Source organism: Nicotiana attenuata, chromosome 5 (assembly GCF_001879085.1).
Source record: "Nicotiana attenuata strain UT chromosome 5, NIATTr2, whole genome shotgun sequence".
NCBI lineage: Eukaryota > Viridiplantae > Streptophyta > Magnoliopsida > Solanales > Solanaceae > Nicotiana > Nicotiana attenuata.
Window position 1 is genome coordinate 50,968,328 of NC_031993.1, and position 21,435 is coordinate 50,989,762.

At 41.4% G+C, this 21,435-nt stretch overlaps 1 protein-coding gene across 1 annotated transcript; it reads right to left on the bottom strand.

The window, feature by feature from the left end:
- On the bottom strand, window positions 18,046–21,108 carry LOC109225838 (uclacyanin-3-like). Its single transcript, XM_019390619.1, has 2 exons — window positions 20,818–21,108; window positions 18,046–18,624 (listed from the first exon to the last, which is right to left on the bottom strand). Exons 1-2 carry the CDS (start codon window positions 20,972–20,974, stop codon window positions 18,266–18,268), a joined length of 516 nt encoding a protein of 171 aa, XP_019246164.1. The 5' UTR covers window positions 20,975–21,108; the 3' UTR covers window positions 18,046–18,265.

Genomic DNA, 21,435 nt, shown 5'->3' on the forward strand with positions numbered 1-21,435 from the left:
CTTGTGTGAACGAGTTGATTTGTATTGGTTTTAGAAGGAAATGAGACACTTAGTCTCTTTAAGGAAAGTATGTTTTGGAGAAGTCAACCGGACGTTGACATATGAGTTAGAGGGCTCGGATGTGATTTCCGGTGATTCGGTTAGCTTCGGGGGATGATTTGTGACTTAGGAGTGTGATCGGAATTGATTTTTGGAGGTCCGATGTAGAATTAGGCTTGAATTGGTGAAGTTAGTATTTTGGCGAATTCCGGTTGATAGGTGAGATTTTGATTCGAGGGTCAAAATGGGATTCCGAGAGTTGCTGTAGCTTCGTTAGGTGATTTGGGATGTGTGCGCGAAATTTCAAGTCATTCGGAGGTGCTTTGGTCGGGTTTTTGATCGAATGCGTACTTCGGAAGTTTTAGAAGAACTTAGGCTTGAATCCGATGTAATTTGATGGTTTTGGTGTTGTTTGTGGTGTTTTGATGATTGGAGCAAGTTTGAATGGTGTTTTAGGATGGACTGGCACTTTTGGTTGAGGTCCCGGGGGCCTCGGGGTGATTTCGGATGGCCATCGGGATGAAATTTGGACGTATAAGATTGTTGGTGTGCCTGGTTTCTAGTATTTCCGCATCTGCGGAAATGGAACCGCAGATGCGGTTGCGCAGGTGCGGGAGGAAGGTACGCAGGTGCGAGCTCTTGGAAGGTTGGCTGTTTCTGCAGGTGCGGGCTTGGGGCCGCATCTGCGATGCTGCAGGTGCGGTAGGTGAGTCGCAGAAGCGAATTGGCGTGGCCTTGGTATTTCCGCAGAAGCGGACAGGTATCCGTAGAAGCGGGATCCGCAAATGCGGAGAAATGACCGCAGAAGCGGTCGTGGACTTAATGAAGATCCGCAGACGCGGAGGTATAACCGCAGAAGCGGTAGCCGCAAATGCGGTAAAGGAACCGCAGATGCAAAAATCACTGTTCAGAGAGGGGTTTTAAAGCTCATTTTGTTCCGCGAGCTTGAGTTCATTTCCACCATTTTTTATCGACCTTGAGAGCTCTTGGATGGAAATTGAAGGGGATTTCGACTAGGTGTGATTGGAGGTGAGTTCCTTGACCTAAATACGTGATTTAATGGTAGAATTAACGTGGAAATTTGTGGAAATTCATCAAAAGAGGGTAAAGCTAGGGCTTGGGAATTTGGTATTTCAAAGTGGAATTTGAGGGTCAAATGGACTCCGATTTTGGTAATTTTGATATGTATAGACTCGTGGCGAGATAAGGAATCTGGTGATGTTAATTTTCTGATTTTTCGAGAAGTGGGCCCGTGGCTCGGGTTTTGCCAATTTCGTGAATTTTGATGTTTTTCAAGTCTTTTCGATTGGGTTATATTCCCTTGGCCTATTGTAACGTATTCGTTGTGGTTTTGGCCAGATTCAACGCGCGAGGAGGTTGATTTGCTAGGCAAGGGCATAGCGAGCTAGGATTTTGGCCGGCTTGAGGTGAGTAATGATAGTAATGATATCCTGAGCATTTGAAACCCCGGATTTGCACAACGTAGTGCGATATTGAGGTGAAACACGCGCTTAATGGCGAGCGCGGGGTTGTTTACTATTGGGGATCGTGACTTGGTCCGTCCCGTTGGATATTTTTCCGCGTATTTGACTGAGCCATCTTGTTTATCATCATGATTTGGGCTTATTGCCATATTTTGGGCTTAATGCCGACTACTTGAATCCTTCGTGGATTTTTATCACTGTTTCCTCACTATTTGGATATACCACTTGAACTCAGTCCTGTTGATTATACTGCTTTTACAAACTCAGCTGCTTTAATTGAACTTCGAGGCTTAAATGATATTCCCACTGTTGTTTGGGCTGAGCACTACTATTTTATTGATGCCTGAGAGGCTTACGATAATTTTTCCGGATTGAGTGAGGCCGAGGGCCATATGTGAGGAGGCTTTCAGGCCTCGAGTGTTATGTGAGGAGGCTTTCAGGCCTCGAGTGTTATGTGAGAAGGCTTTCAGGCCTTGAGTGTGATGTGAGGAGGCTTTCAGGCCTCGAGTGTGATGTGAGAAGGCTTTTCAGGCCTTATGTTGATATAGCGCTTGGGCCGTAAGGGGCCCCTCCGGAGTCTGCACACCCACAGTGAGCGTGGGTACCCATGTGATTTGAGAGTGAGCCCGAGGGGCTGATACTATGCTGTGTGTCTGAGATTGAGCCCGAGGGGCTGTTACTGTACTGAGCGATTGATACTGGGCCCGAGGGGCAGTTTTACTATTCACTATTCATTTACTGTTTTACCTGATTTACCTGTCTTTAAGAAAATGAGACTTCATTTGAGTTTTTACTGTTTTACTGTTTAAAGTGATTTACTGCCTGACATAGCATTGTCTTGTGCACTTATGTGTTTTCATGCCTTCAGTTATTATTTATTATTATTACTCACTGGGTCGGAGTACTCACATTTCTCCCTGCACCATGTGTGCAGATTCAGGCAAAGCAGAGTTCGCTCCTGAGCACTGATATTCTTCACAAGCAGGCAGCGAGTTGGAGCTTCGAGGTAGCTGTTGACGTCCGCAGCCCCTTGACTCCCCTATTTTATGTTATTTCAGTTCCTTCAGACTATTGTATCAAATATTCTATTTCTTAGACTTATAGTAACTCTGTAGTAGCTCATGACTTGTGACACCCCGGTTCAGGCTGTGTCGGGATGGTTCCTTTTGCTATTGTCGCTGTTTCCGCTTATATAACTGTTTATTATGTGTTTTTGGATTTATAAATGTTAAGTAATGGTTAAAGAAATGATTCTGTTGATCTGGCTGGCCTTGTCTTAACGAGAGGCGCCATCACGGCCGGGTTTGGGATTTGGGCCGTGACAAGTTGGTATCAGAGCCTAGGTTACTAGGTCTCATGAGTCATGAGCTGGTTTAGTTGAGTCTCGCGGATTGACGGAGACGTTTGTACTTATCCTCGGGAGGCTGCAGAACCTTTAGGAAAAATTCCACATTCTTGAAATTCTTGTCGTGCGAACTTGTTGATCCGAGTACTAAACTTCTCTTTATTCTATCCTCTCACAGATGGTGAGGACACGAGCTACCGGACGTGGCGGACGACCACCAGTGCCACCCACTGAGACCACTAGAGGCCGTGGACGCGATCGTGGTCGTGGCAGAGGCAGAGCAGCAGGGGCAACGCCTGTTGATCCACCAGTTGCCCCAGCTCAGGATCAGGCTCCAGCAGCACCAGTTCAGGCACCGGCTGTGCCCGTCGTGATTCCTGGCCTTCAGGAGACTTTAGCTCAGATTTTGACAGTTTGCACTGGCCTGGCTCAGGTCGTTTCAGCCACCACAGTAGCAGCTACTTCGTAGGCTGGGGGAGGCAATCAGACCCCCGCTGCTCGCACACCTGAGCAGGGAGTGGAGGGATTACAGATTCCGGAGGCACCTCCAGCTCAGCCAGTTACACCAGTGCAGGAGTTCAGGGTTCCAGCTATGCCCGAGGATGAGCAGCGTCGCCTTGAGAGGTTTGGTAGACTCCAGCCTCCGACATTTAGTGGTGCTGAGGGCGAGGATGCCCAGGGTTTTCTTGACAGGTGTCAGCGCATCTTCAGGCCCGCTCAGTCGGCTCGTCCCGAGTATCGCGGGCCATCTTCAGGTCGTGGCCATCATGGTTCTCAGCAGAGTCAGCCTTCACTCAGCGCTCTTCCAGCACAGAGTTTATCTCGTGCCCCGTCTGCTCAGGGTTCTTCCAGGCTGAGTGCGTCAGCTGGTCACTCCGGCGCAAGGGGTTCCCTTCAGTCCCATTCCCCGGCACCTGGGAGTTGTTATGAGTGCAGAGAGTTTGGACATATGTGGAGGCAGTGTCCTCGTCGTGCTGCTAGCTCATCTCAGCAGAGGGGTCAACCCTCGTCTTCTGGTCCAGTTTCTTCAGCACCCGCCCCGCCAGCTAGGGGTGAGGGTCAGACAGCCAGGGGTCGCCCCAGAGGTGGAGGTCGATCGGGCGGTGGTCAGGCTCGCTTTTATGCTCTTCAGGGCAGGACAGATGCCATTGCTTCGGATGCTGTCATTACAGGTATTATTTCAGTCTGCCACAGAGATGCCTCAGTCTTATTTGATCCCGGTTCCACCTATTCTTATGTGTCCTCATATTTTGCTCATCATTTGGGTACGTCCCGAGGGTATCTTGCTTTACCTGTTCATGTATCTACCCCGGTGGACGATACTGTTGTTGTAGACCATGTATACCGGTCATGTCTGGTTACTATTGGGGGCCTGGAGACCCGAGTTGACCTGTTGCTATTGAGCATGGTGGATTTTGATGTTATTTTAGGGATGGACTGGTTATCTCTGTGTCACGCTATTCTAGATTGTCATGCTAAGACAGTCACTTTGGCTATACCGGGTGTACCGAGGATCGAGTGGCGTGGTATGACTGATCATGTTTCTAGTAGGGTGATTTCATTCCTAAAGGCCCAGCGTATGGTTGGGAAGGGTTGTCTTTCATATTTGGCGTTCGTGAGGGATGTTGGAGCCGAGACTCCTAGCATTGATTCTGTTCCAGTTGTGAGGGAGTTTCCCGATGTTTTCCCTGCAGACATGCCGGGCATGCCCCCGGACAGGGATATTGATTTTGGTATTGACCTGGTGCCGGGCACTCAGCCCATTTCCATTCCGCCATATCGTATGGCACCAACGGAGTTGAAAGAATTGAAGGATCAGCTTTAGAAACTCCTAGATAAGGGGTTCATTCGGCCTAGTGTGTCACTGTGGGGTGCACCGGTTCTGTTTGTGAAGAAGAAGGATGGCACCATGAGAATGTGCATTGACTACATGCAATTGAACAAAGTAACAGTGAAGAACAAGTATCCCCTGCCTCGCATTGATGATTTATTTGACCAGCTTCAGGGAGCGAGGGTGTTCTCCAAGATTGATCTCCGTTCGGGCTATCACTAGTTGAAGATCAGGGATTCAGATATTATGAAGACTGCTTTCAGGACTAGATATGGGCACTATGAGTTTCTTGTTATGTCTTTTGGGCTGACCAATGCCCCAGTAGCGTTCATGCATTTGATGAACAGTGTATTTTGGCCTTATCTGGATTCGTTCGTTATTGTTTTTATTGATGATATCCTGGTGTACTCGCGTAGTCAGGAGGAGCACGCGCAGTATTTGCGAGTTGTATTGCAGAGATTGAGGGAGGAGAAGCTTTATGCAAAGTTCTCCAAGTGTGAGTTTTGGCTCAGTTCAGTGGCTTTCTTGGGGCACGTGGTGTCCAGCGAGGGTATTCAGGTCGACCCGAAGAAGATAGAGGCGGTTCAGAGTTGGTCCAGACCGACCTCAGCCACAGAGATCTGTAGTTTCCCTGGTTTGGCAGGGTATTATCGCCGGTTTATTCAAGGATTTTCCTCTATTGCATCGCCCTTGACCAAGTTGACTCAGAAGGGGGCTCCATTTGTATGGTCGGACGAGTGCGAGGAGAGCTTTCAGAAGCTCAAGACAGCTTTGACCTCAGCTCCAGTATTGGTTTTGCCATCAGCTTTAGGTTCTTACACTGTATATTCTGATGCTTCGAGAGTTGGGATTGGATGTGTATTGATGCAGCAGGGTAGAGTTATTGCTTATGCTTCTCATCAGTTGAAGCCCCACGAGAAGAACTACCATGTACATGATTTGGAGTTGGCTGCTATAGTTCATGCTTTGAAGATTTGGAGGCACTACTTATATGGCGTATCTTGTGAGGTATTCACCGATCATCGCAGTCTTCAGCATTTGTTCAAGCAAAAGGATCTTAATTTGAGACAGCGGAGGTGGCTAGAGTTACTCAAGGACTATGATATTACCATTTTGTATCACCCGGGGAAGGCCAATGTAGTGGCCGATGCTTTGAGCCAGAAGGCGGTTAGTATGGGTAGCCTGGCGTACATTCCAGTTGGGGAGAGGCCCTTTACAGTTGATGTCCAGGCTTTGGCCAATCGGTTGGTGAGACTAGATATTTCGGAGCCCAGTCGGGTGTTGGCTTGTGTGGTTTCTCGGTCTTCCTTGTATGACCGCATCAGAGAGCGCCAGTATGATGACCCGCATTTGCTTGTCCTTAAGGACAGGGTTCAGCATGATGATGCCAGGGATGTGACCATTGATGATGATGGCGCGTTGAGGATGTAGGGTCGGATTTGTGTGCCCAATGTGGATGGGCTTCAGGAGTTGATATTGGAGGAGGCCCACAACTCGCGGTATTCCATTCATCCGGGAGCCGCGAAGATGTATAAGGACTTGAGGCAGCACTATTGGTGGAGGAGGATGAAGAAGGATATTGTATGGTTTGTGGCTCGGTGTCTCAACTGTCAGCAGGTAAAGTACGAGCATCAAAGGCCGGGCGGTGTTCTTCAGTGGATGGTTATTCCTGAGTGGAAGTGGGAGAGGATTACTATGGACTTTGTGAGTGGTCTCCCTCGGACCTTGAGGATGTTTGATTCGGTTTGGGTGATTGTAGATCGGCTGACCAAGCCGCGCACTTCATTCCAGTATGTACTACCTATTTTTCGGAGCGGCTGGCAGGGATCTTTATTCCCGGGGATTGTTCGAATTGATGGTGTTCCAGTGTCCTATTGATCTTCAGATAGGGGTACTCAGTTTTACTTCTCAGTTCTGCGAAGGATCTTTTCAAGCGGAGTTGGGTACACAGGTGGGAGTTGAGCACAATCGTTTCATCCTCAAACCCGACGACAGTCCGAGTGTACTATTTCAGATATTGGAGGACATGTTGCGTGCCTAGTGTTATTGATTTTGGAGTTGTCACTGGGATGGGTTTTTGCCGCCTTTGCAGAGTTTGCCACAACAATAGTTATCAATCGAGCATTCAGGAATGGCTCCGTATGAGGCATTGTATGGGAGGCAGTGTAGATCTCCCGTTGGTTGGTTCGAGCCTGGTGAGGCTAGGCTATTGGGGACAGAGATGGTTCAGGATGCCTTGGAGAAGTGAAGCTGATTCAGGAGAGGCTTCCGTACAGCTCAGTCGCGTCAGAAGAGTTAGCGGATCGGAAGGTCTGAGATGTGTCATATATGGTTGGTGAGAAAGGTCTTGCTGAAGGTTTCGCCCATGAAGGGTGTTATGCGGTTTGGAAAGAAAGGTAAGCTGAGTCCGTGGTTTATTGGGCCTTTTGAGGTAGTTAGGAGGATTGGAGAGGTGGCTTATGAAAGCTTCCCTTGCCACCCAGCTTATCGGGCGTGCATCCGGTATTTCATGTATCTATGCTCCGAAGTAATATGTTGGGGACACCGTCCCATGTATTGGACTTCAGCACGGTTCAGTTGGATGATGATTTGACTTATGATGTAGAGCCAAGCACATTTTGGCATCGGTCACTTCGGAAGTTCAGGTCAAAGGATATTGCTTCAGTGAAAGTGCAGTGGAGAGGTCGGCCCGTAGAGGAGGCTACCTGGGAAACCGAGCGGAGAAATGCGGAACAGATATCCTCACCATGTTTGAGGCTTCAGGTATTGTTTCTACCCCGCTCGCGAGATGACGTTTGTTTTAGTTGGGGGTGTGACGACCCAGCCCGTCGTCACGTGAGTTACCGCCCCGTTTTCCCCGTTTTCTGCTTCTTCATGCTTCATTATAGGATGGTCTTGTGTGAACGAGTTTGATTTGGATTGTTTTAGAAGGAAATGAGACACTTAGTCTCTTTAAGGAAAGTTTGTTTTGGAAAAGTCAACCGGACATTGACTTATGAGTTAGAGGGTTGGGATGTGGATTTCCGGTGATTCGGTTAGCTCGGGGGATGATTTGTGACTTTGGAGTGTGATCGGAATTGATTTTTGGAGGTCCGGTGTAGAATTAGGCTTGAATTGGTGAAGTTAGTATTTTGGCGAATTCCGGTTGATAGGTGAGATTTTGATTCGAGGCCAAAATGGGACTCCGAGAGTTGCTGTAGCTTCGTTAGGTGATTTGGGATGTGTGCGCGAAATTTCAGGTCATTTGGAGGTGTTTTGATCGGGTTTTTGATCGAATGCGTATTCGGAGTTTTAGAAAGACTTAAGGCTTGAATCTGATGTAATTTAATGTTTTTGGTGTTGTTTGTGGTGTTTTGATGATTGAGCAAGTTTGAATGGTGTTTTTAGGATGATTGGCACTTTAGTTGAGTCCCGGGGGCTCGGGGTGATTTCGGATGGCCATCGGGATGAAATTTGGACTTATGAGATTGCAAGTGTGCCTGGTTTCTAGTAATTTCCGCATTTGCGGAAATGGAACCGCAGATGCGGTTGCGCAGGTGGCGGGAGAAGTACGCAAGGTGCGAGTTCTTAGAAGTTTGGCTGTTTCCGCAGGTGCTAGCTTGGGGCCGCATCTGCGATGCCGCAGGTGCGGTAGGTGAGTCGCAGAAGCGAATTGGCGTGGCCTTGGTATTTCCGCAGAAGCGGACAGGTATCCGCAGATGCGGAGAAATGACCGCTGAAACGGTCGTGGACTTAATGAAGATTCACAGAAGCGGAGGTATAACCGCAGAAGCGGTAGCCGCAAATGCGTAAAGGAACCGCAGATCGAAAATTCACTGTTTTAGAGAAGGGGTTTTAAAGTACGTTCATTTTGTTTCCGTCGAGCTTGAGTTCATTTCCACCATTTTTGATCAACCTTGAGAGCTCTTGGATGGAAATTGAAGGGGATTTAGACTAGGTGTAATTGGAGGTGAGTTCCTTGACCTAAATACGTGATTTAATGGTAGAATTAACGTGGAAATTTGTGGAAATTCATCAAAAGAGGGTAAAGCTAAGGCTTGGGAATTTGGTATTTCAAAGTGGAATTTGAGGGTCAAATGGACTCCGATTTTGGTAATTTTGATATGTATAGACTCGTGGCGAGATAAGGAATCCGGTGATGTTAATTTTCTGATTTTTCGAGAAGTGGGCCCGTGGCTCGGGTTTTGCCAATTTCGTGAATTTCGATGTTTTTCAAGTCTTTTCGATTGGGTTATATTCCCTTGGCCTATTGTAACGTATTCGTTGTGGTTTTGGCCAGATTCAACGCGCGAGGAGGTTGATTTGCTAGGCAAGGGCATAGCGAGCTAGGATTTTGGCCGGCTTGAGGTGAGTAATGATAGTAAATGATATCCTGAGGGTTTGAAACCCCGGATTTGCACAACGTAGTGTGATATTGAGGTGAAACACGCACTTAATGGCGAGCGCGCGGTTGTTTACTACTGGGGATCATGACTTGGTCCGTCCCGTTTGATATTTTTCCGCGTATTTGACTGAGCCGTCCTGTTTATCATCATGATTTGGGCTTATTGCCATATTTTGGGCTTAATGCCAACTACTTGAATCCTTCGTGGATTTTTATCACTATTTCCTCACTATTTTGATATACCACTTGAACTCAATCCTGTTGATTATACTGTTTTTACAAGCTCGGCTGCTTTAATTGAACTTCGAGGCATAAATGATATTTTCACTGTTGTTTGGGCTGAGCACTACTATTTTATTGATGCTTGAGAGGCTTACGATATTTTTCTGGATTGAGTGAGGCCGAGGTCCATATGTGAGGAGGCTTTCAGGCCTCGAGTGTTATGTGAGGAGGCTTTCAGGCCGCGAGTGTTATGTGAGAAGGCTTTCAGGCCTTGAGTGTGATGTGAGGAGTCTTTCAGGCCTCGAGTGCGATGTGAGAAGGCTTTCAGGCCTTATGTTGGTATAGCATTTGGGCCGTAATGGGCCCCTCCGGAGTCTGCACACCCACAGTGAGCGCGGGTACCCTGTGATTTGAGAGTGAGCCCGAGGGGCTAATACTATGATGTGTGTCTGAGATTGAGCCCGAGGGGCTGTTACTGTACTGAGCGATTGATACTGGGCCCGAGGGGCAGTTTTACGATTCACTATTCATTTACTGTTTAACTGATTTACCTGTCTTTAAGAAAATGATACTTCATTTGACTTTTTAATGTTTTACTGTTTAAAGGGATTTACTGCCTGATATAGCATTGTCTTGTGCACTTATGTGTTTTCATGCCTTCGGTTATTATTTATTATTATTACTCACTGGGTCGGAGTACTCACATTACTCTCTACACCATGTGTGCAGATTCAGGCATAGCAGAGTCCGCTCCTGAGCACTGATATTCTTCACAGGCAGGCAGCGAGTTGGAGCTTCGAGGTAGCTGTTGACGTCCGCAGCCCCTTGACTCCCCTATTTTATGTTATTTCAGTTCCTTCAGACTATTATATCAGATATTCTATTTCTTAGACTTATAGTAACTCTGTAGTAGCTCATGACTTGTGACACCCCGGTTCGGGCTGTGTCGGGATGGTTCCCTTTGCTATTGTCGCTATTTCCGCTTTTATAACTGTTTATTATGCGTTTTTGGATTTATAAATGTTAAGTAATGGTTAAAGAAATGATTCCGTTGGTCTAGCTGGCCTTGTCTTCACGAGAGACGCCATCACGACCGGGTTTGGGATTTGGGCCGTGACAAGTTGTTGAAGAACACTTTGACAACACCGAACAATATTTGGATGAAACACTTCATGATGAAACTAACTCATAAATATCTGACACAAATGAACCACAAGAAATGCCATTAAGAAAATCTCAAAGAGTTAGAAAATCGGCTATTTCGGATGATTAAATGGTTTATTTGCAAGAGTCAGATTTTGACATTGGTCTTAATAAGGATCCAATTTCATTTTCACAAGCCATAGAATGTAATGAGTCTGACAAATGGATTGATGCCATGAAGGATGAGTTAAAATCCATGGAATACAATAAAGTCTAGGATCTCGTTGAATTGCCAGAAAGTTCTAAAAGAATCCGGTGTAGATGGGTATTTAAGACCAAACACGATTCAAATGGAAATATTGAACAATACAAAGCCAGACTTGTTGCCAGGGTTATACTCAGAAAGGCCGCATTTATTATAAAGAGACATTTTCACCGGTCTCAAAGAAAGACTCGTTAAGAATTATTATGGCTTTGGTGGCTCATTATGATTTAGAGTTACACCAAATGGATGTTAAAACTGCCTTTCTTAATGGAGACCTTGAGGAGGAAGTTTATATGGACCAACCAGAGGGTTTCGAAACTAAAGGAAAAGGTCAAATGGTGTGTAAACTAAAGAAGTCAATATATGGACTTAAACAAGCCTCACGGCGATGGTATATAAAGTTTAATGATACAAAAAAATCAGTGGGAGCAAGTTTATATTTTTAGTCCTATATGTTGATGGTAATCTACTTACTCCTAATGATTTAAGCACATTGCGTGAGACTAAAGATTTTCTCTCTAAGAATTTTGAAATGAAAAAAGTGGGTGAGGCATCCTATGTGATATGAATAGAAATATTCCGTGATAGATCACAAGGATTACTAGATTGTCTCAGAAAGGCTATATCGAAAGAGTTCTAGAGAGATTTAACATGAATAACTGTTCAGCAGGAATTGTTCCAATTCAAAAAGGGACAAATTTAGTCTCATGCAATGCCCTAAGAATGATGTAGAACGAAAAGAAATGGAATCAATTCCTTACACTTCTATTGTTGGAAGTCTAATGTATGCTCAGACTTGTACAAGATCGAATATTAGTTTTGCGGTCGGAATGCTGGGAAGATATCGGAGTAACCCAAGAATTGATCACTAGAAAGCTGCAAAGAAAGTCTTGAGGTACCTGGAAGGAACAAAAGATCACATGCTCATGTATAGAAGATCCAAGCATTTGGAAGTTGTTGGATACTCGGATTCAGATTTCGCTGGATGTATTGACACTAGAATGTCCGCATTTGGTTATTTGTTCCAATTAGATGAAGGAGCAATATCATGGAAGAGTGCCAAATAGTCTATCATTGCTACATCCACGATGGAAGCAGAATTTGTGGCATGTTTTGAAGCCACAATTCATGCATTATGGCTGCGAAACTTTATTTCAGGACTTGGAGTTGTCGACACCATTACCAAGCCGCTGAAAATTTACTGTGATAATTCTGCAGCAGTATTCTTCTTCAAGAACGATAAGTACTCCAAATGTGCCAAACAACTGGAATTAAAGTACTTTACCGTCAATGAGGAAGTTCAGAAACAAAGAGTGTCACTTGAGCATATTAGAACTGATCTCATGATTGCAGATCCGTTAACGAAAGGTTTACAACCAAAGATATTTAAAAAACATGTACATAGAATGGGTCTTGGCTGTATTTATGATTGATGTATTTATGATATTTTGACACCCTGAGCTCATTTATGTGTTTCTGATATACATTAATGATTTCATGTTTCTCATAATGGTGTACACATTATTGTTTTGAGATATTATAGGATAAGTCTCAATGAGACATTATTGTGGACGATAATATTTTATAGCTTATGGACCTGGTACGATGAGTTGCTAATGTTGTAGTATATGGAAGAGAGTATGTAGACAAACTATACATAACCTCCATAACTCACATTTAGTAATTTATCGTATTATGGTATTTATGATGGACAATATAGAAGAGATATGTTTATGCTCAACTAATGTTCCTATATTAAATATTAATATTATGTGATTATTGGGCAAGTGGGAAAATGTAAGATTTTCTTACGTTTATTGGTGGCCCAAAAAGTTTAAGGACCATAATTAATATTTAATTAATGATCAAATCTCATCCGTCCGACCGGTTACTTGATGGACGTACCGGATTAAGTGAGAACCTCTATAAATTGGTCCTCTCCCCACCCATTTGGGTTACCGAATTTTTCTATTCTCTCTCCCATCACGAATGTCGGCGGTAACAAAAGTTAGGGCAAGGGGTGAGAAACCAATTTCAATTAACGCTTCCGCTTCACGATGGTGGCTTACGATTCATGTATGTTTTTCTGTAACGATTTTGTGTAAGATTATTGTTGATACCCAATTTTTCCCTGTATATTTTTTATATGTAAAATACTTTCAAAATAACATATGTCTGCATATATAAGTGTGTCCAAATATTTTAGTATTTTTTCTAATTTTTAAAAGATTTTTAAATCAATTTATTGCCCTATTTTAGCTATACAAAAACCAATAATTATTCCTCAAATTATTATTTTTGGTGATTAATTTATTTTATTCTCATATTTATCCTAAAATATAGCTAAGGTAATTTTTGCACATTTTTAAGAATTTATTTAGTATTTTTAAAGCTAAATTGCATATAATTGCAATATTAGCCTATTTTAAGAATTAATTGCTCTTATAATTACAAATTTGACTCCAGTATTTTTTATCTTAATATTTATATATTATTAATAAATTTAGTACCTTAAATTTGTTTTCAGAAATCATTTTACTATTTTATAAAATAAAAAGCGAAAAAGTGGCTATTTAAAATCTAGCCCTATTTATTTCAATTTTAGCCCAAATCGACCACCCCAATTAACCAAATTTCAATCTCAATTGGACCGGCCCAATTCCTAAACTACCTGCCCATGACCCGATTTAATCCAACCCGCCCGGCTCCCCAATAAAACCAGGCCGTTGATCAAAATAATCAACGGCCACGATCCCTTCTTTCCTTTTTAATTTCCCAAAACCCCCAACCCTAAATCACTCTCATCTATTAGTCGCATTTGAATCCCTTCACCCCCTCAAACTCTCTCGAACCTTCTCTGAACCCTAATCATCTCCTACCATCTCCCACGGTGAAACCCACCGGAATCCATGGCTTCTCAGGCTGTGGGAGTCCTATACTCACCTCCTATTGCTCCTATGTGCTTGATACTTGAAGATTCGAGGCCTGACTTTGATATTTTTCACCCAGACCTCTATCGATTCAAGGTTCTCTGGTCATCTCCGGCCTTGCTCCGGCGTACTATAGTTGTTTGAGTCTGATTCCGACCTCTCCGACTCAGATCGATGACATCTCAAAACCTTTCTCATTTCTAGGGTTCTTCTGAAACCCTAACCCTTTGAAGTTTTCTCCGATTTTTTTTAGATCTGTGGGGTATCTGTGCTCTCTTTGAGTTTTCAAACGATTTCCCTAACTTTTCTTTCGAAAATTACTTTTTAAAATCTTTCTTTCCGATCTAGGGTTTTCTGAAAAAATGTTTAAGTGTTTCTCTTCCCCCTTTCTTTTGTGTATTTGCCTCTATTGTGCTCCTGTGTTTATCTACCACGTTTGTGTATGTGTTCTGTTCTTGTATGCTCTTTTACTGAGTTTTTATACTTTCTTGTATGTTCTTTTTTTACTGTGTTTTATATGCTCCATGCTTGTATGTTCTTCTACCATGTTTTCCATACTATGTTCTTGTACTTTCTTCTACTATGTTCTGCTATGTTTTGCCTACTACATTCTTTCTACTGTGTTCTTAAGGTTTTGCTATTTCTCTTCTACTGAACCTTGTTTGAATTTCTCCTGAAAGATCCTCCTAAGCATGCTTATTCTGCTGTTCTTATCAGTATTTGCCATTATGTTCTTTGAATCCTTCTACTGTGATTGCATGTTACTTTGCTATCATATTTTCTCATGAGTTCTGTTGCTGAAGAAACCTGTTCTTTTTCTGAAACTTCTAAACATGATTTCGATTCAATTGTCTGCCCTCTCATCTCTGCTTTATGGTTTGCTTGAACTAGGGTTTTATTTCGAAACCCCTAATTCTTTCAAATTGACTTCGAGTCTTTGCATTGAGTTTGGACTTCTTTGTTTTCATATGACTCTGACCTTTTGCTAAACTCTTCTATACTGGATTTTCTACTGATTTTACAATGACACTACAGTCTTCTTTCATGCTTAACGTGTTTGTATGCTCCTTATATATGATGAACTTCCCTCTAAAGCAGTTTTTTTAAATCTGTAATTAGTCTATACTCCCCTCTGAATATGGGTCTAATTGATTCCCTTTCAATGTTTGCTAATTTCCTTTAAGTTAAAAACCTTTTCCCATCTTTTGACTCGGTTCATTCATAACAAATCTCTGACCTCTAATTTCTTGGCTATTAATTGATTCTCTTTCCTTAATTGCACAACCGTGTATTTCAGAATTCTATTTTTAAATAAAACTCTTATGTATTCACCCCTAATTGCCTACTTTGCACAAAGTGTTTGATTAATTTCTTTCCTTAATTGGTTTATACCCGTTTGAATCTGAATCCCTTAATTAAAGGGAGTCTTGTGTAATTGGTTGACAATCAGTTCTTCAATTATTTTCTTACATTATTTCCCCATGACTTTTACACTATAAGTACACGACTCTCTAACACACAGCAGACACGATTTAACATTCCCCCACTTCACAATTCACAATCTCTTTTGAACTCTTACTCTCTTTCTTGTGGCTTTTACAAGACTACTGCATTTTCTCTATTTGTTTCTTTGAAACTGGTATGTCCTAATTTAAGTTTCAGGATCACCACAATGTGTTTACTTACAGCTTTCTACATCTATGTCTACTTTATTACTTCTGCAGATTTAAATACTTAAACTAGCATGTTGTTCTCTTTTGCTTGTTTTTGTTATGAACCCCTCCTCCCTATTCCCTTTATGTGCTTTGAGTTACAGTTTAAAACATGGCAATATGCAAGTTATTGTCTATGGATTAAACTTGATCCCCTAGGGGATCCTGACCTCTAAACAATGTGTTCCAGTAGGCTGATGGGTGTGCCAGCATCTCCCATTGTTGGGTTATGCCCACTAGCCTGCTCTTTACCTCTTGCAACTCCCGTTCCCTATATCCTTATGTGTACAGTTTCCCTTCTCTTTTTTCCCCTTTCAGAATTCTGCACTTGCACGCTCTCTTTTAGTTCCTATGTTCTGCCCCCCTCTTGTGAGCCTTGCCTTGGGACCTTGAGTTCCCTCTAAACTTGGACACTTGAGGGCTGGCCCTTCCACAATGCACTATGTCCTAGTCTGGTAATGTATTTGGGGTGTAAGCACAGCCCGGAATCCATGTGAGGCTCTTAGGGAGCCCTGACACACCCCAAATGAGAGAAAGGCTTTGAAATCTGATCTTTGGAGTTGGTTTACTTCATTCTTCAGACAGGAAGTCCAAATCAGGCTCTCCTTGGTTGTAATTTTTTAATTTATGATGTATTTTTCTTTATTTTACTTTTCCGGGCTGTAATAACTTTGTAATAAAACTTTCGGGGTTGGCTAGTGAAAAAGGGAAGGGTAATCATGTATGCAAAGGGTAGATAACCTGCCTATAGGAGTTTCTGATTTTTTGCACTTCCATACGTAGATAACCTGCCTATGGGATATCTAATTTCAGCATTCTCATATAAATACCATGTCTACAGGAATTTCTGCATTCTTTCACATAGATACCATGTCTATAGGAATTTCTACATTCTTTCACATAGATACCATGCCTATAAGAATCCTGCATTCTTTCATGTAGATAACATGCCTATAGGATTTTCTAATTTCGGCGTTCTCATATGTAGATAACATGTCTATAGGATTTCTGCACTCTCATGTATAGATACCATGTCTATAGGATGCATATGCATGTAGAGAATATGCCTATAGGTCCTTTCTGATTCTTGCATATCCACTTCTCACTAGGCAAACGTGTTTATAGGTCTTAATAACCAAACGCAATCAGATGTCATGTTCATATAAAACCCGGCATTTAGATGTCATGCCTATAGGGTTTCTGCATTTTTACTATGTCTATAAAATGTGTTCTAAAGTCAACAAACGCATAGAAAGCATGCCTATAGGAGCTTTAACTGAATCTGAATGACCTCACTCGTTTATAAGTCTAAAACTAGCAGTAATAATGTATTACCAATGACAGAACTTGTACACTTCTAAAACTCGTTTTTAACTAGCAACCTTTCTTAAATCAGTATGTATTCAGTTCATATTCTTGTTTCTGAAATCTGTAGATGTCATGCCAATAGGCGTCTATCACTTAGGCAAACTGTAGGATAAATTTTATAAACTGAATAAGATCTTATTAGCTACAACCAATAGGTAGGCCTGCTTCGGGCTTCTTATCTGAACTATGTAATAAATCAGTCTGCCTCAAACCTTTTAAGTTTGACTAGACCTTAAACAGTACGTGCAAGACATGCTAAACTATGTGCTTTCTTTAGTTTTAAGGAGGTCTGTCTGAGCCTTTTATTTGTTTATATGCTTTCCCAAACTTGCTACATGTGTTTTGTTTGTCGCCTTAGTAATATTTGCTTTTGAAACCACAAATAAGCCAAACATCCCCTCCCTTTAGGATTAGTAGTCCCAAGTACCTCCGGGACTGATAGGACTGGGGCGGGTAATAGCATGCAATAAGTAAACGAGACCATTCCACGCTTTAATACCTTAACGGGGTGGGAAAGGGTAGATATGGATATGATGACCACGCGATAACATCACACGTAAGAATGATTACCGGATGTTGCGTGGGGTGATCCATATTATTAATAAACTAGGACCCCCTTCCCTTTGTTTCTTTGTTTCTTTTAAATCCTTTAAACATTTCTTCTAAATCAACTCTCTTTAATGCTTTCCGACTTTATTTATTTCTAACCTTTATGTGAAAAATCCCTTCTTATTTGATGTCCTACTTGCCTATGTGTTATTTGTACTTAAGTCACAACAATAGTTTGGCCGGGAACCACACTAGTGGATCCTGAGGGGTGCCCAACACCTTCCCCTTGGGATAATTTCAAGCCCTTACCATCTCTGGTTACTTGACTCAAACCCTTCTTAGTGTCCTAATGCACTTAAATCATTAGGTAGCGACTTTTCAATTCAATCCAAAACCCAGTTCCCAAAAGGGAACGAGTTGTCTTCCCAAATGTCATAAACCTGATTTCCGCGGAGGGAAAAGGGGGTGCGACAATTATCATGTTCAAAATCCTGGTATGAATTAAGTCAATGTTTACATAAAATTCTATCGCTAATTTAAACAAATGTTATGTTTGTTTAAGTGCATTAAGTATTCGGGTTCCCTCTCTTTTTGTATGCTATAATTCTGTAATTAAAATTTTTAATTTTGATTGGTATAGAAAATAAGCCAAAATAGGAGTAATCTTTCCCTTTTAATTTGTATTTTTGATCTGTAAATAACTTTTGATTAGCTATATAGACGAGCAAAATAATATTAGTACAAACAATACAACTAATCCAACGCTGATGGGGTACGGCACAATTAATCCTTGCAAATGACAAACTTGGCTGTATCATGTCTTAACAGTTACAAGAAATAAGATAGTATTCCTTATTCCATAAATAACTAATATGAACACATATTGCCCCTCATTAACATAATTAACAAGGAAAGAAACCGATCGACAACTGAACACAGAAGAAATGGAAAACGTAAAAGAAATAACAACTCATATATTGCACTGCCTCTTCCCTAGACCAGGAATGCAAACAAGGCACCAAACACAACTGAAAATCCAACAACCATTTTGCTCATGGCGCCAAAAACTCCAGAGGCGCCATTAGGCTTGGTGGTCGGCGCCGTCGAGCCGGAGCCGGGGCCGGAGCCGGAGCCGGAGCCGGAGGAAGTTCCTTGAACTTTAATGGCCAATTTCATGCCAGTAGCACAGTGATTAAGTTTAGGACAAACAAAATAGACGTCAACAGGACTACTTGCAAGGGTAATGGTAGTGCTGCCATCAGAAAAGCTTTTGATGGCATTTGCAGTGTTGCAATTGTCGTAGCCATCTTTTGTTACTATGTCCACCCCATGGCTTCCATCATAGTTGAACACTGATCATCATCATGTAAATGTAATTAGATAACACGTACACCCGATCGATAGCTAAGGTTTTCTTTTACTATCACTGTGGTTTTATTTACTTGTGAAAGCAAGTCATTTAATTTATTATTTTCATCAAGTTAGCAATTAACACTTATTATAGCTATCTATTTGTAATAACCATTAGTTTTTGGATTGGAGAAAAATGTTTTCCTTACTAAGAGAGGAAAATATTTTTCAAAACTCTTTTTTGACCTTCCATACTCTATTCACAACCCTCACTCCAACTCCAACCGGCACCCCACCCTACCACTACCCCATCCCCCCACTCCCTACCACTACCCTCCATCACACCTCATCAAATGTCAGTGCAACATATGATTGGATGCTCACTTTGGACAAACTTAACGAAAAAAGGATATATTTGAACCAATTACGACAAGAGTATATTTGAACTCAAAGTATAACGTAAAGTATATTTAAACCTTTTTTTTCGTTTTTTCTAACCTAGTCTACTTGATGTGATCTCATAAAGTCAAACCATGATGTAAAACTCAAACAACCATATAATATTCTCAATAATGTATCCTTCAGTACGTCAGCCATGATGAGGCGTCGCCTGATCATGGCTTTTCTACTTATCCTTAACTAGGGATGTTGTGTAGTAGATGAAAAGAGTACTCAAAGACAGTGACATCTGAACAGTAACATATTCGCTTTTCTACTTATCCTGAATGTATTTGACTGTTAATGTCACGCACTCTGTGTCTCCATCTTCATTTAGAGTTTATTCTTTGCTTCATTTTATCACCCTTTATTGACAAGATGTCTGTTACAGTCACTCCCGAGAAAACGATGATTTAAATGATTCTCCATTTTTTAGGAAAGATAAAGGGTGATTTATTCAATCGACCAGTATAATTAGTGTTATTAAATAATTCTCTTAATTGGTGCACCAAAACCTTAAACGACATTTAAAATGGAAGAAAAGGATTATTTTCTTTGATCTAATTATTTGATCAATCTCGTGGTCTAGTAATATCGTTAACTAAAAATTTCGCCTTTTTTTTGCAAATAAAATGAAATTGAGTGCTTTTACATAAATATATGTTTTTGTATACGGTTCCGATTTTACTAATTGGCCGGGACCGGAGGGATAGTTCGAGGATCGGCTCCGTGGTATATCTGACCGAGATATGAAGATAAGACGTCGAGTCCGGGATTCGAAGTACCTGTCGAGGTCGAAGCCGATGATGATCGAGACCAAACAGGATAGACATCGAGCAAGATCGAAAATAGCATAATAACGGAAATGCGAGATATCCGTGACTGGCCAAGGATCATGACGAAAATCTCGGAACTGATCAAATCAAGAACGTTTATTTAGCCCATCATGGGATTTACTTCTGTAATTAGAATTGTACCATAAATAAGATTCCTCTACTATATAAATAGGGTTCTAATCATTTTTGTAACCATCTTACATTGACGCATATCAAAGCAATACGAAAATCTTTTCTCATATACACTCTTGTTCATCAGTTGGTTTCATAATTCTACTCTCACTCACTCAGTTCGAGGGCGACCTAGCTCCAGGGCTGAATTGCATTTCAATACTAGTTTGCTTTACTTTTTGTTGTTTATTTTTACTATTAATCATCATATTTATCAATTGGTGCTCGGTGAAATTACATATTCTTAGAACCACTTATAAATTTGATTGTTATTTAATTTTTAAGGGTAAACAGTTTCAAAACCTACACTCTCAACTTATAAACCACAACTTATTCGCACATAGTGTTTTCACCAGATTATATCAGCCTATGATGATTAAGTGATTTAATAAGGTAAAATTAAATATTATTTAATCATGGTTAAGTAAGAAAAGTGTATACGCAAACACGCGGTATGCAACTATTGGTTGAGCGTAAACACCAATATGGATAAAATTTTGCTTATCTGCTTTATCTTTGCTTTTTTACACTTATATATGCACAAGTAGAGTTGAAAGTCATGGATTCTGTTAAACCCGTAGAAGCCTTTTACATCCGCTACGGTCTAAATACTATTCCCCCTCCGAAAGACGTCATTTTTCAGTTTCCAAAAAAATTTGTAGATTTTTCCAAGTTCCCACCAAAAAAATTTAAAAAAAGTATGTAATTCCTTTAAAAAAAAAAAGAAGTAAATAAAGATGACAAACTTACCAAGGGTGTCACCGACATTGAAAGTTTCACCAGATGCCCAAGAGGAGTAATCTACAGATTGGCTCCATCCATTGCTGCCTCCAACAATATGCTCCTTGGCAAAAGCCAATGGAGAAGCAAGGAGAAGAAATTGGAAAATGGTTGCAGCCACAGCCATTAGATATATAATTTCTTCAAAGAATTGAAATTAGAAGCCTTTTGTTCTTTGTTTCTAACTTTGTTGGAGACAGAGAAATTGAAGAAACACACAAGTTTGGAAAGATGTTAGCCCAACTTATGTAGACAGCTCATGGTCATGAAAAGCTTATTTGAAATGTCATTTATTTAATTTAGCACAAGAAGCTGTGGGACCAGTCCCAATTAAAATAAAAGAACTAAAATAAAAACAATAAAGAAAAGATAATTATCAATTGGTGCAATTAATTTACAAAAACAGACTTGATAACCAACTTGGTAACAAGATTTGCAACTTGCGAATGCAAATTGCAAAGAGAAAACCAATCTCATTGGTTGCAATGGACAACAGCTTCACTATAAATAGGAGCATTCCTTTTTCATTTCAAGTACACCAAATCGAGACAAGCAACAAAAAGTTAGAGAAAGTAATCTAAAAATTGT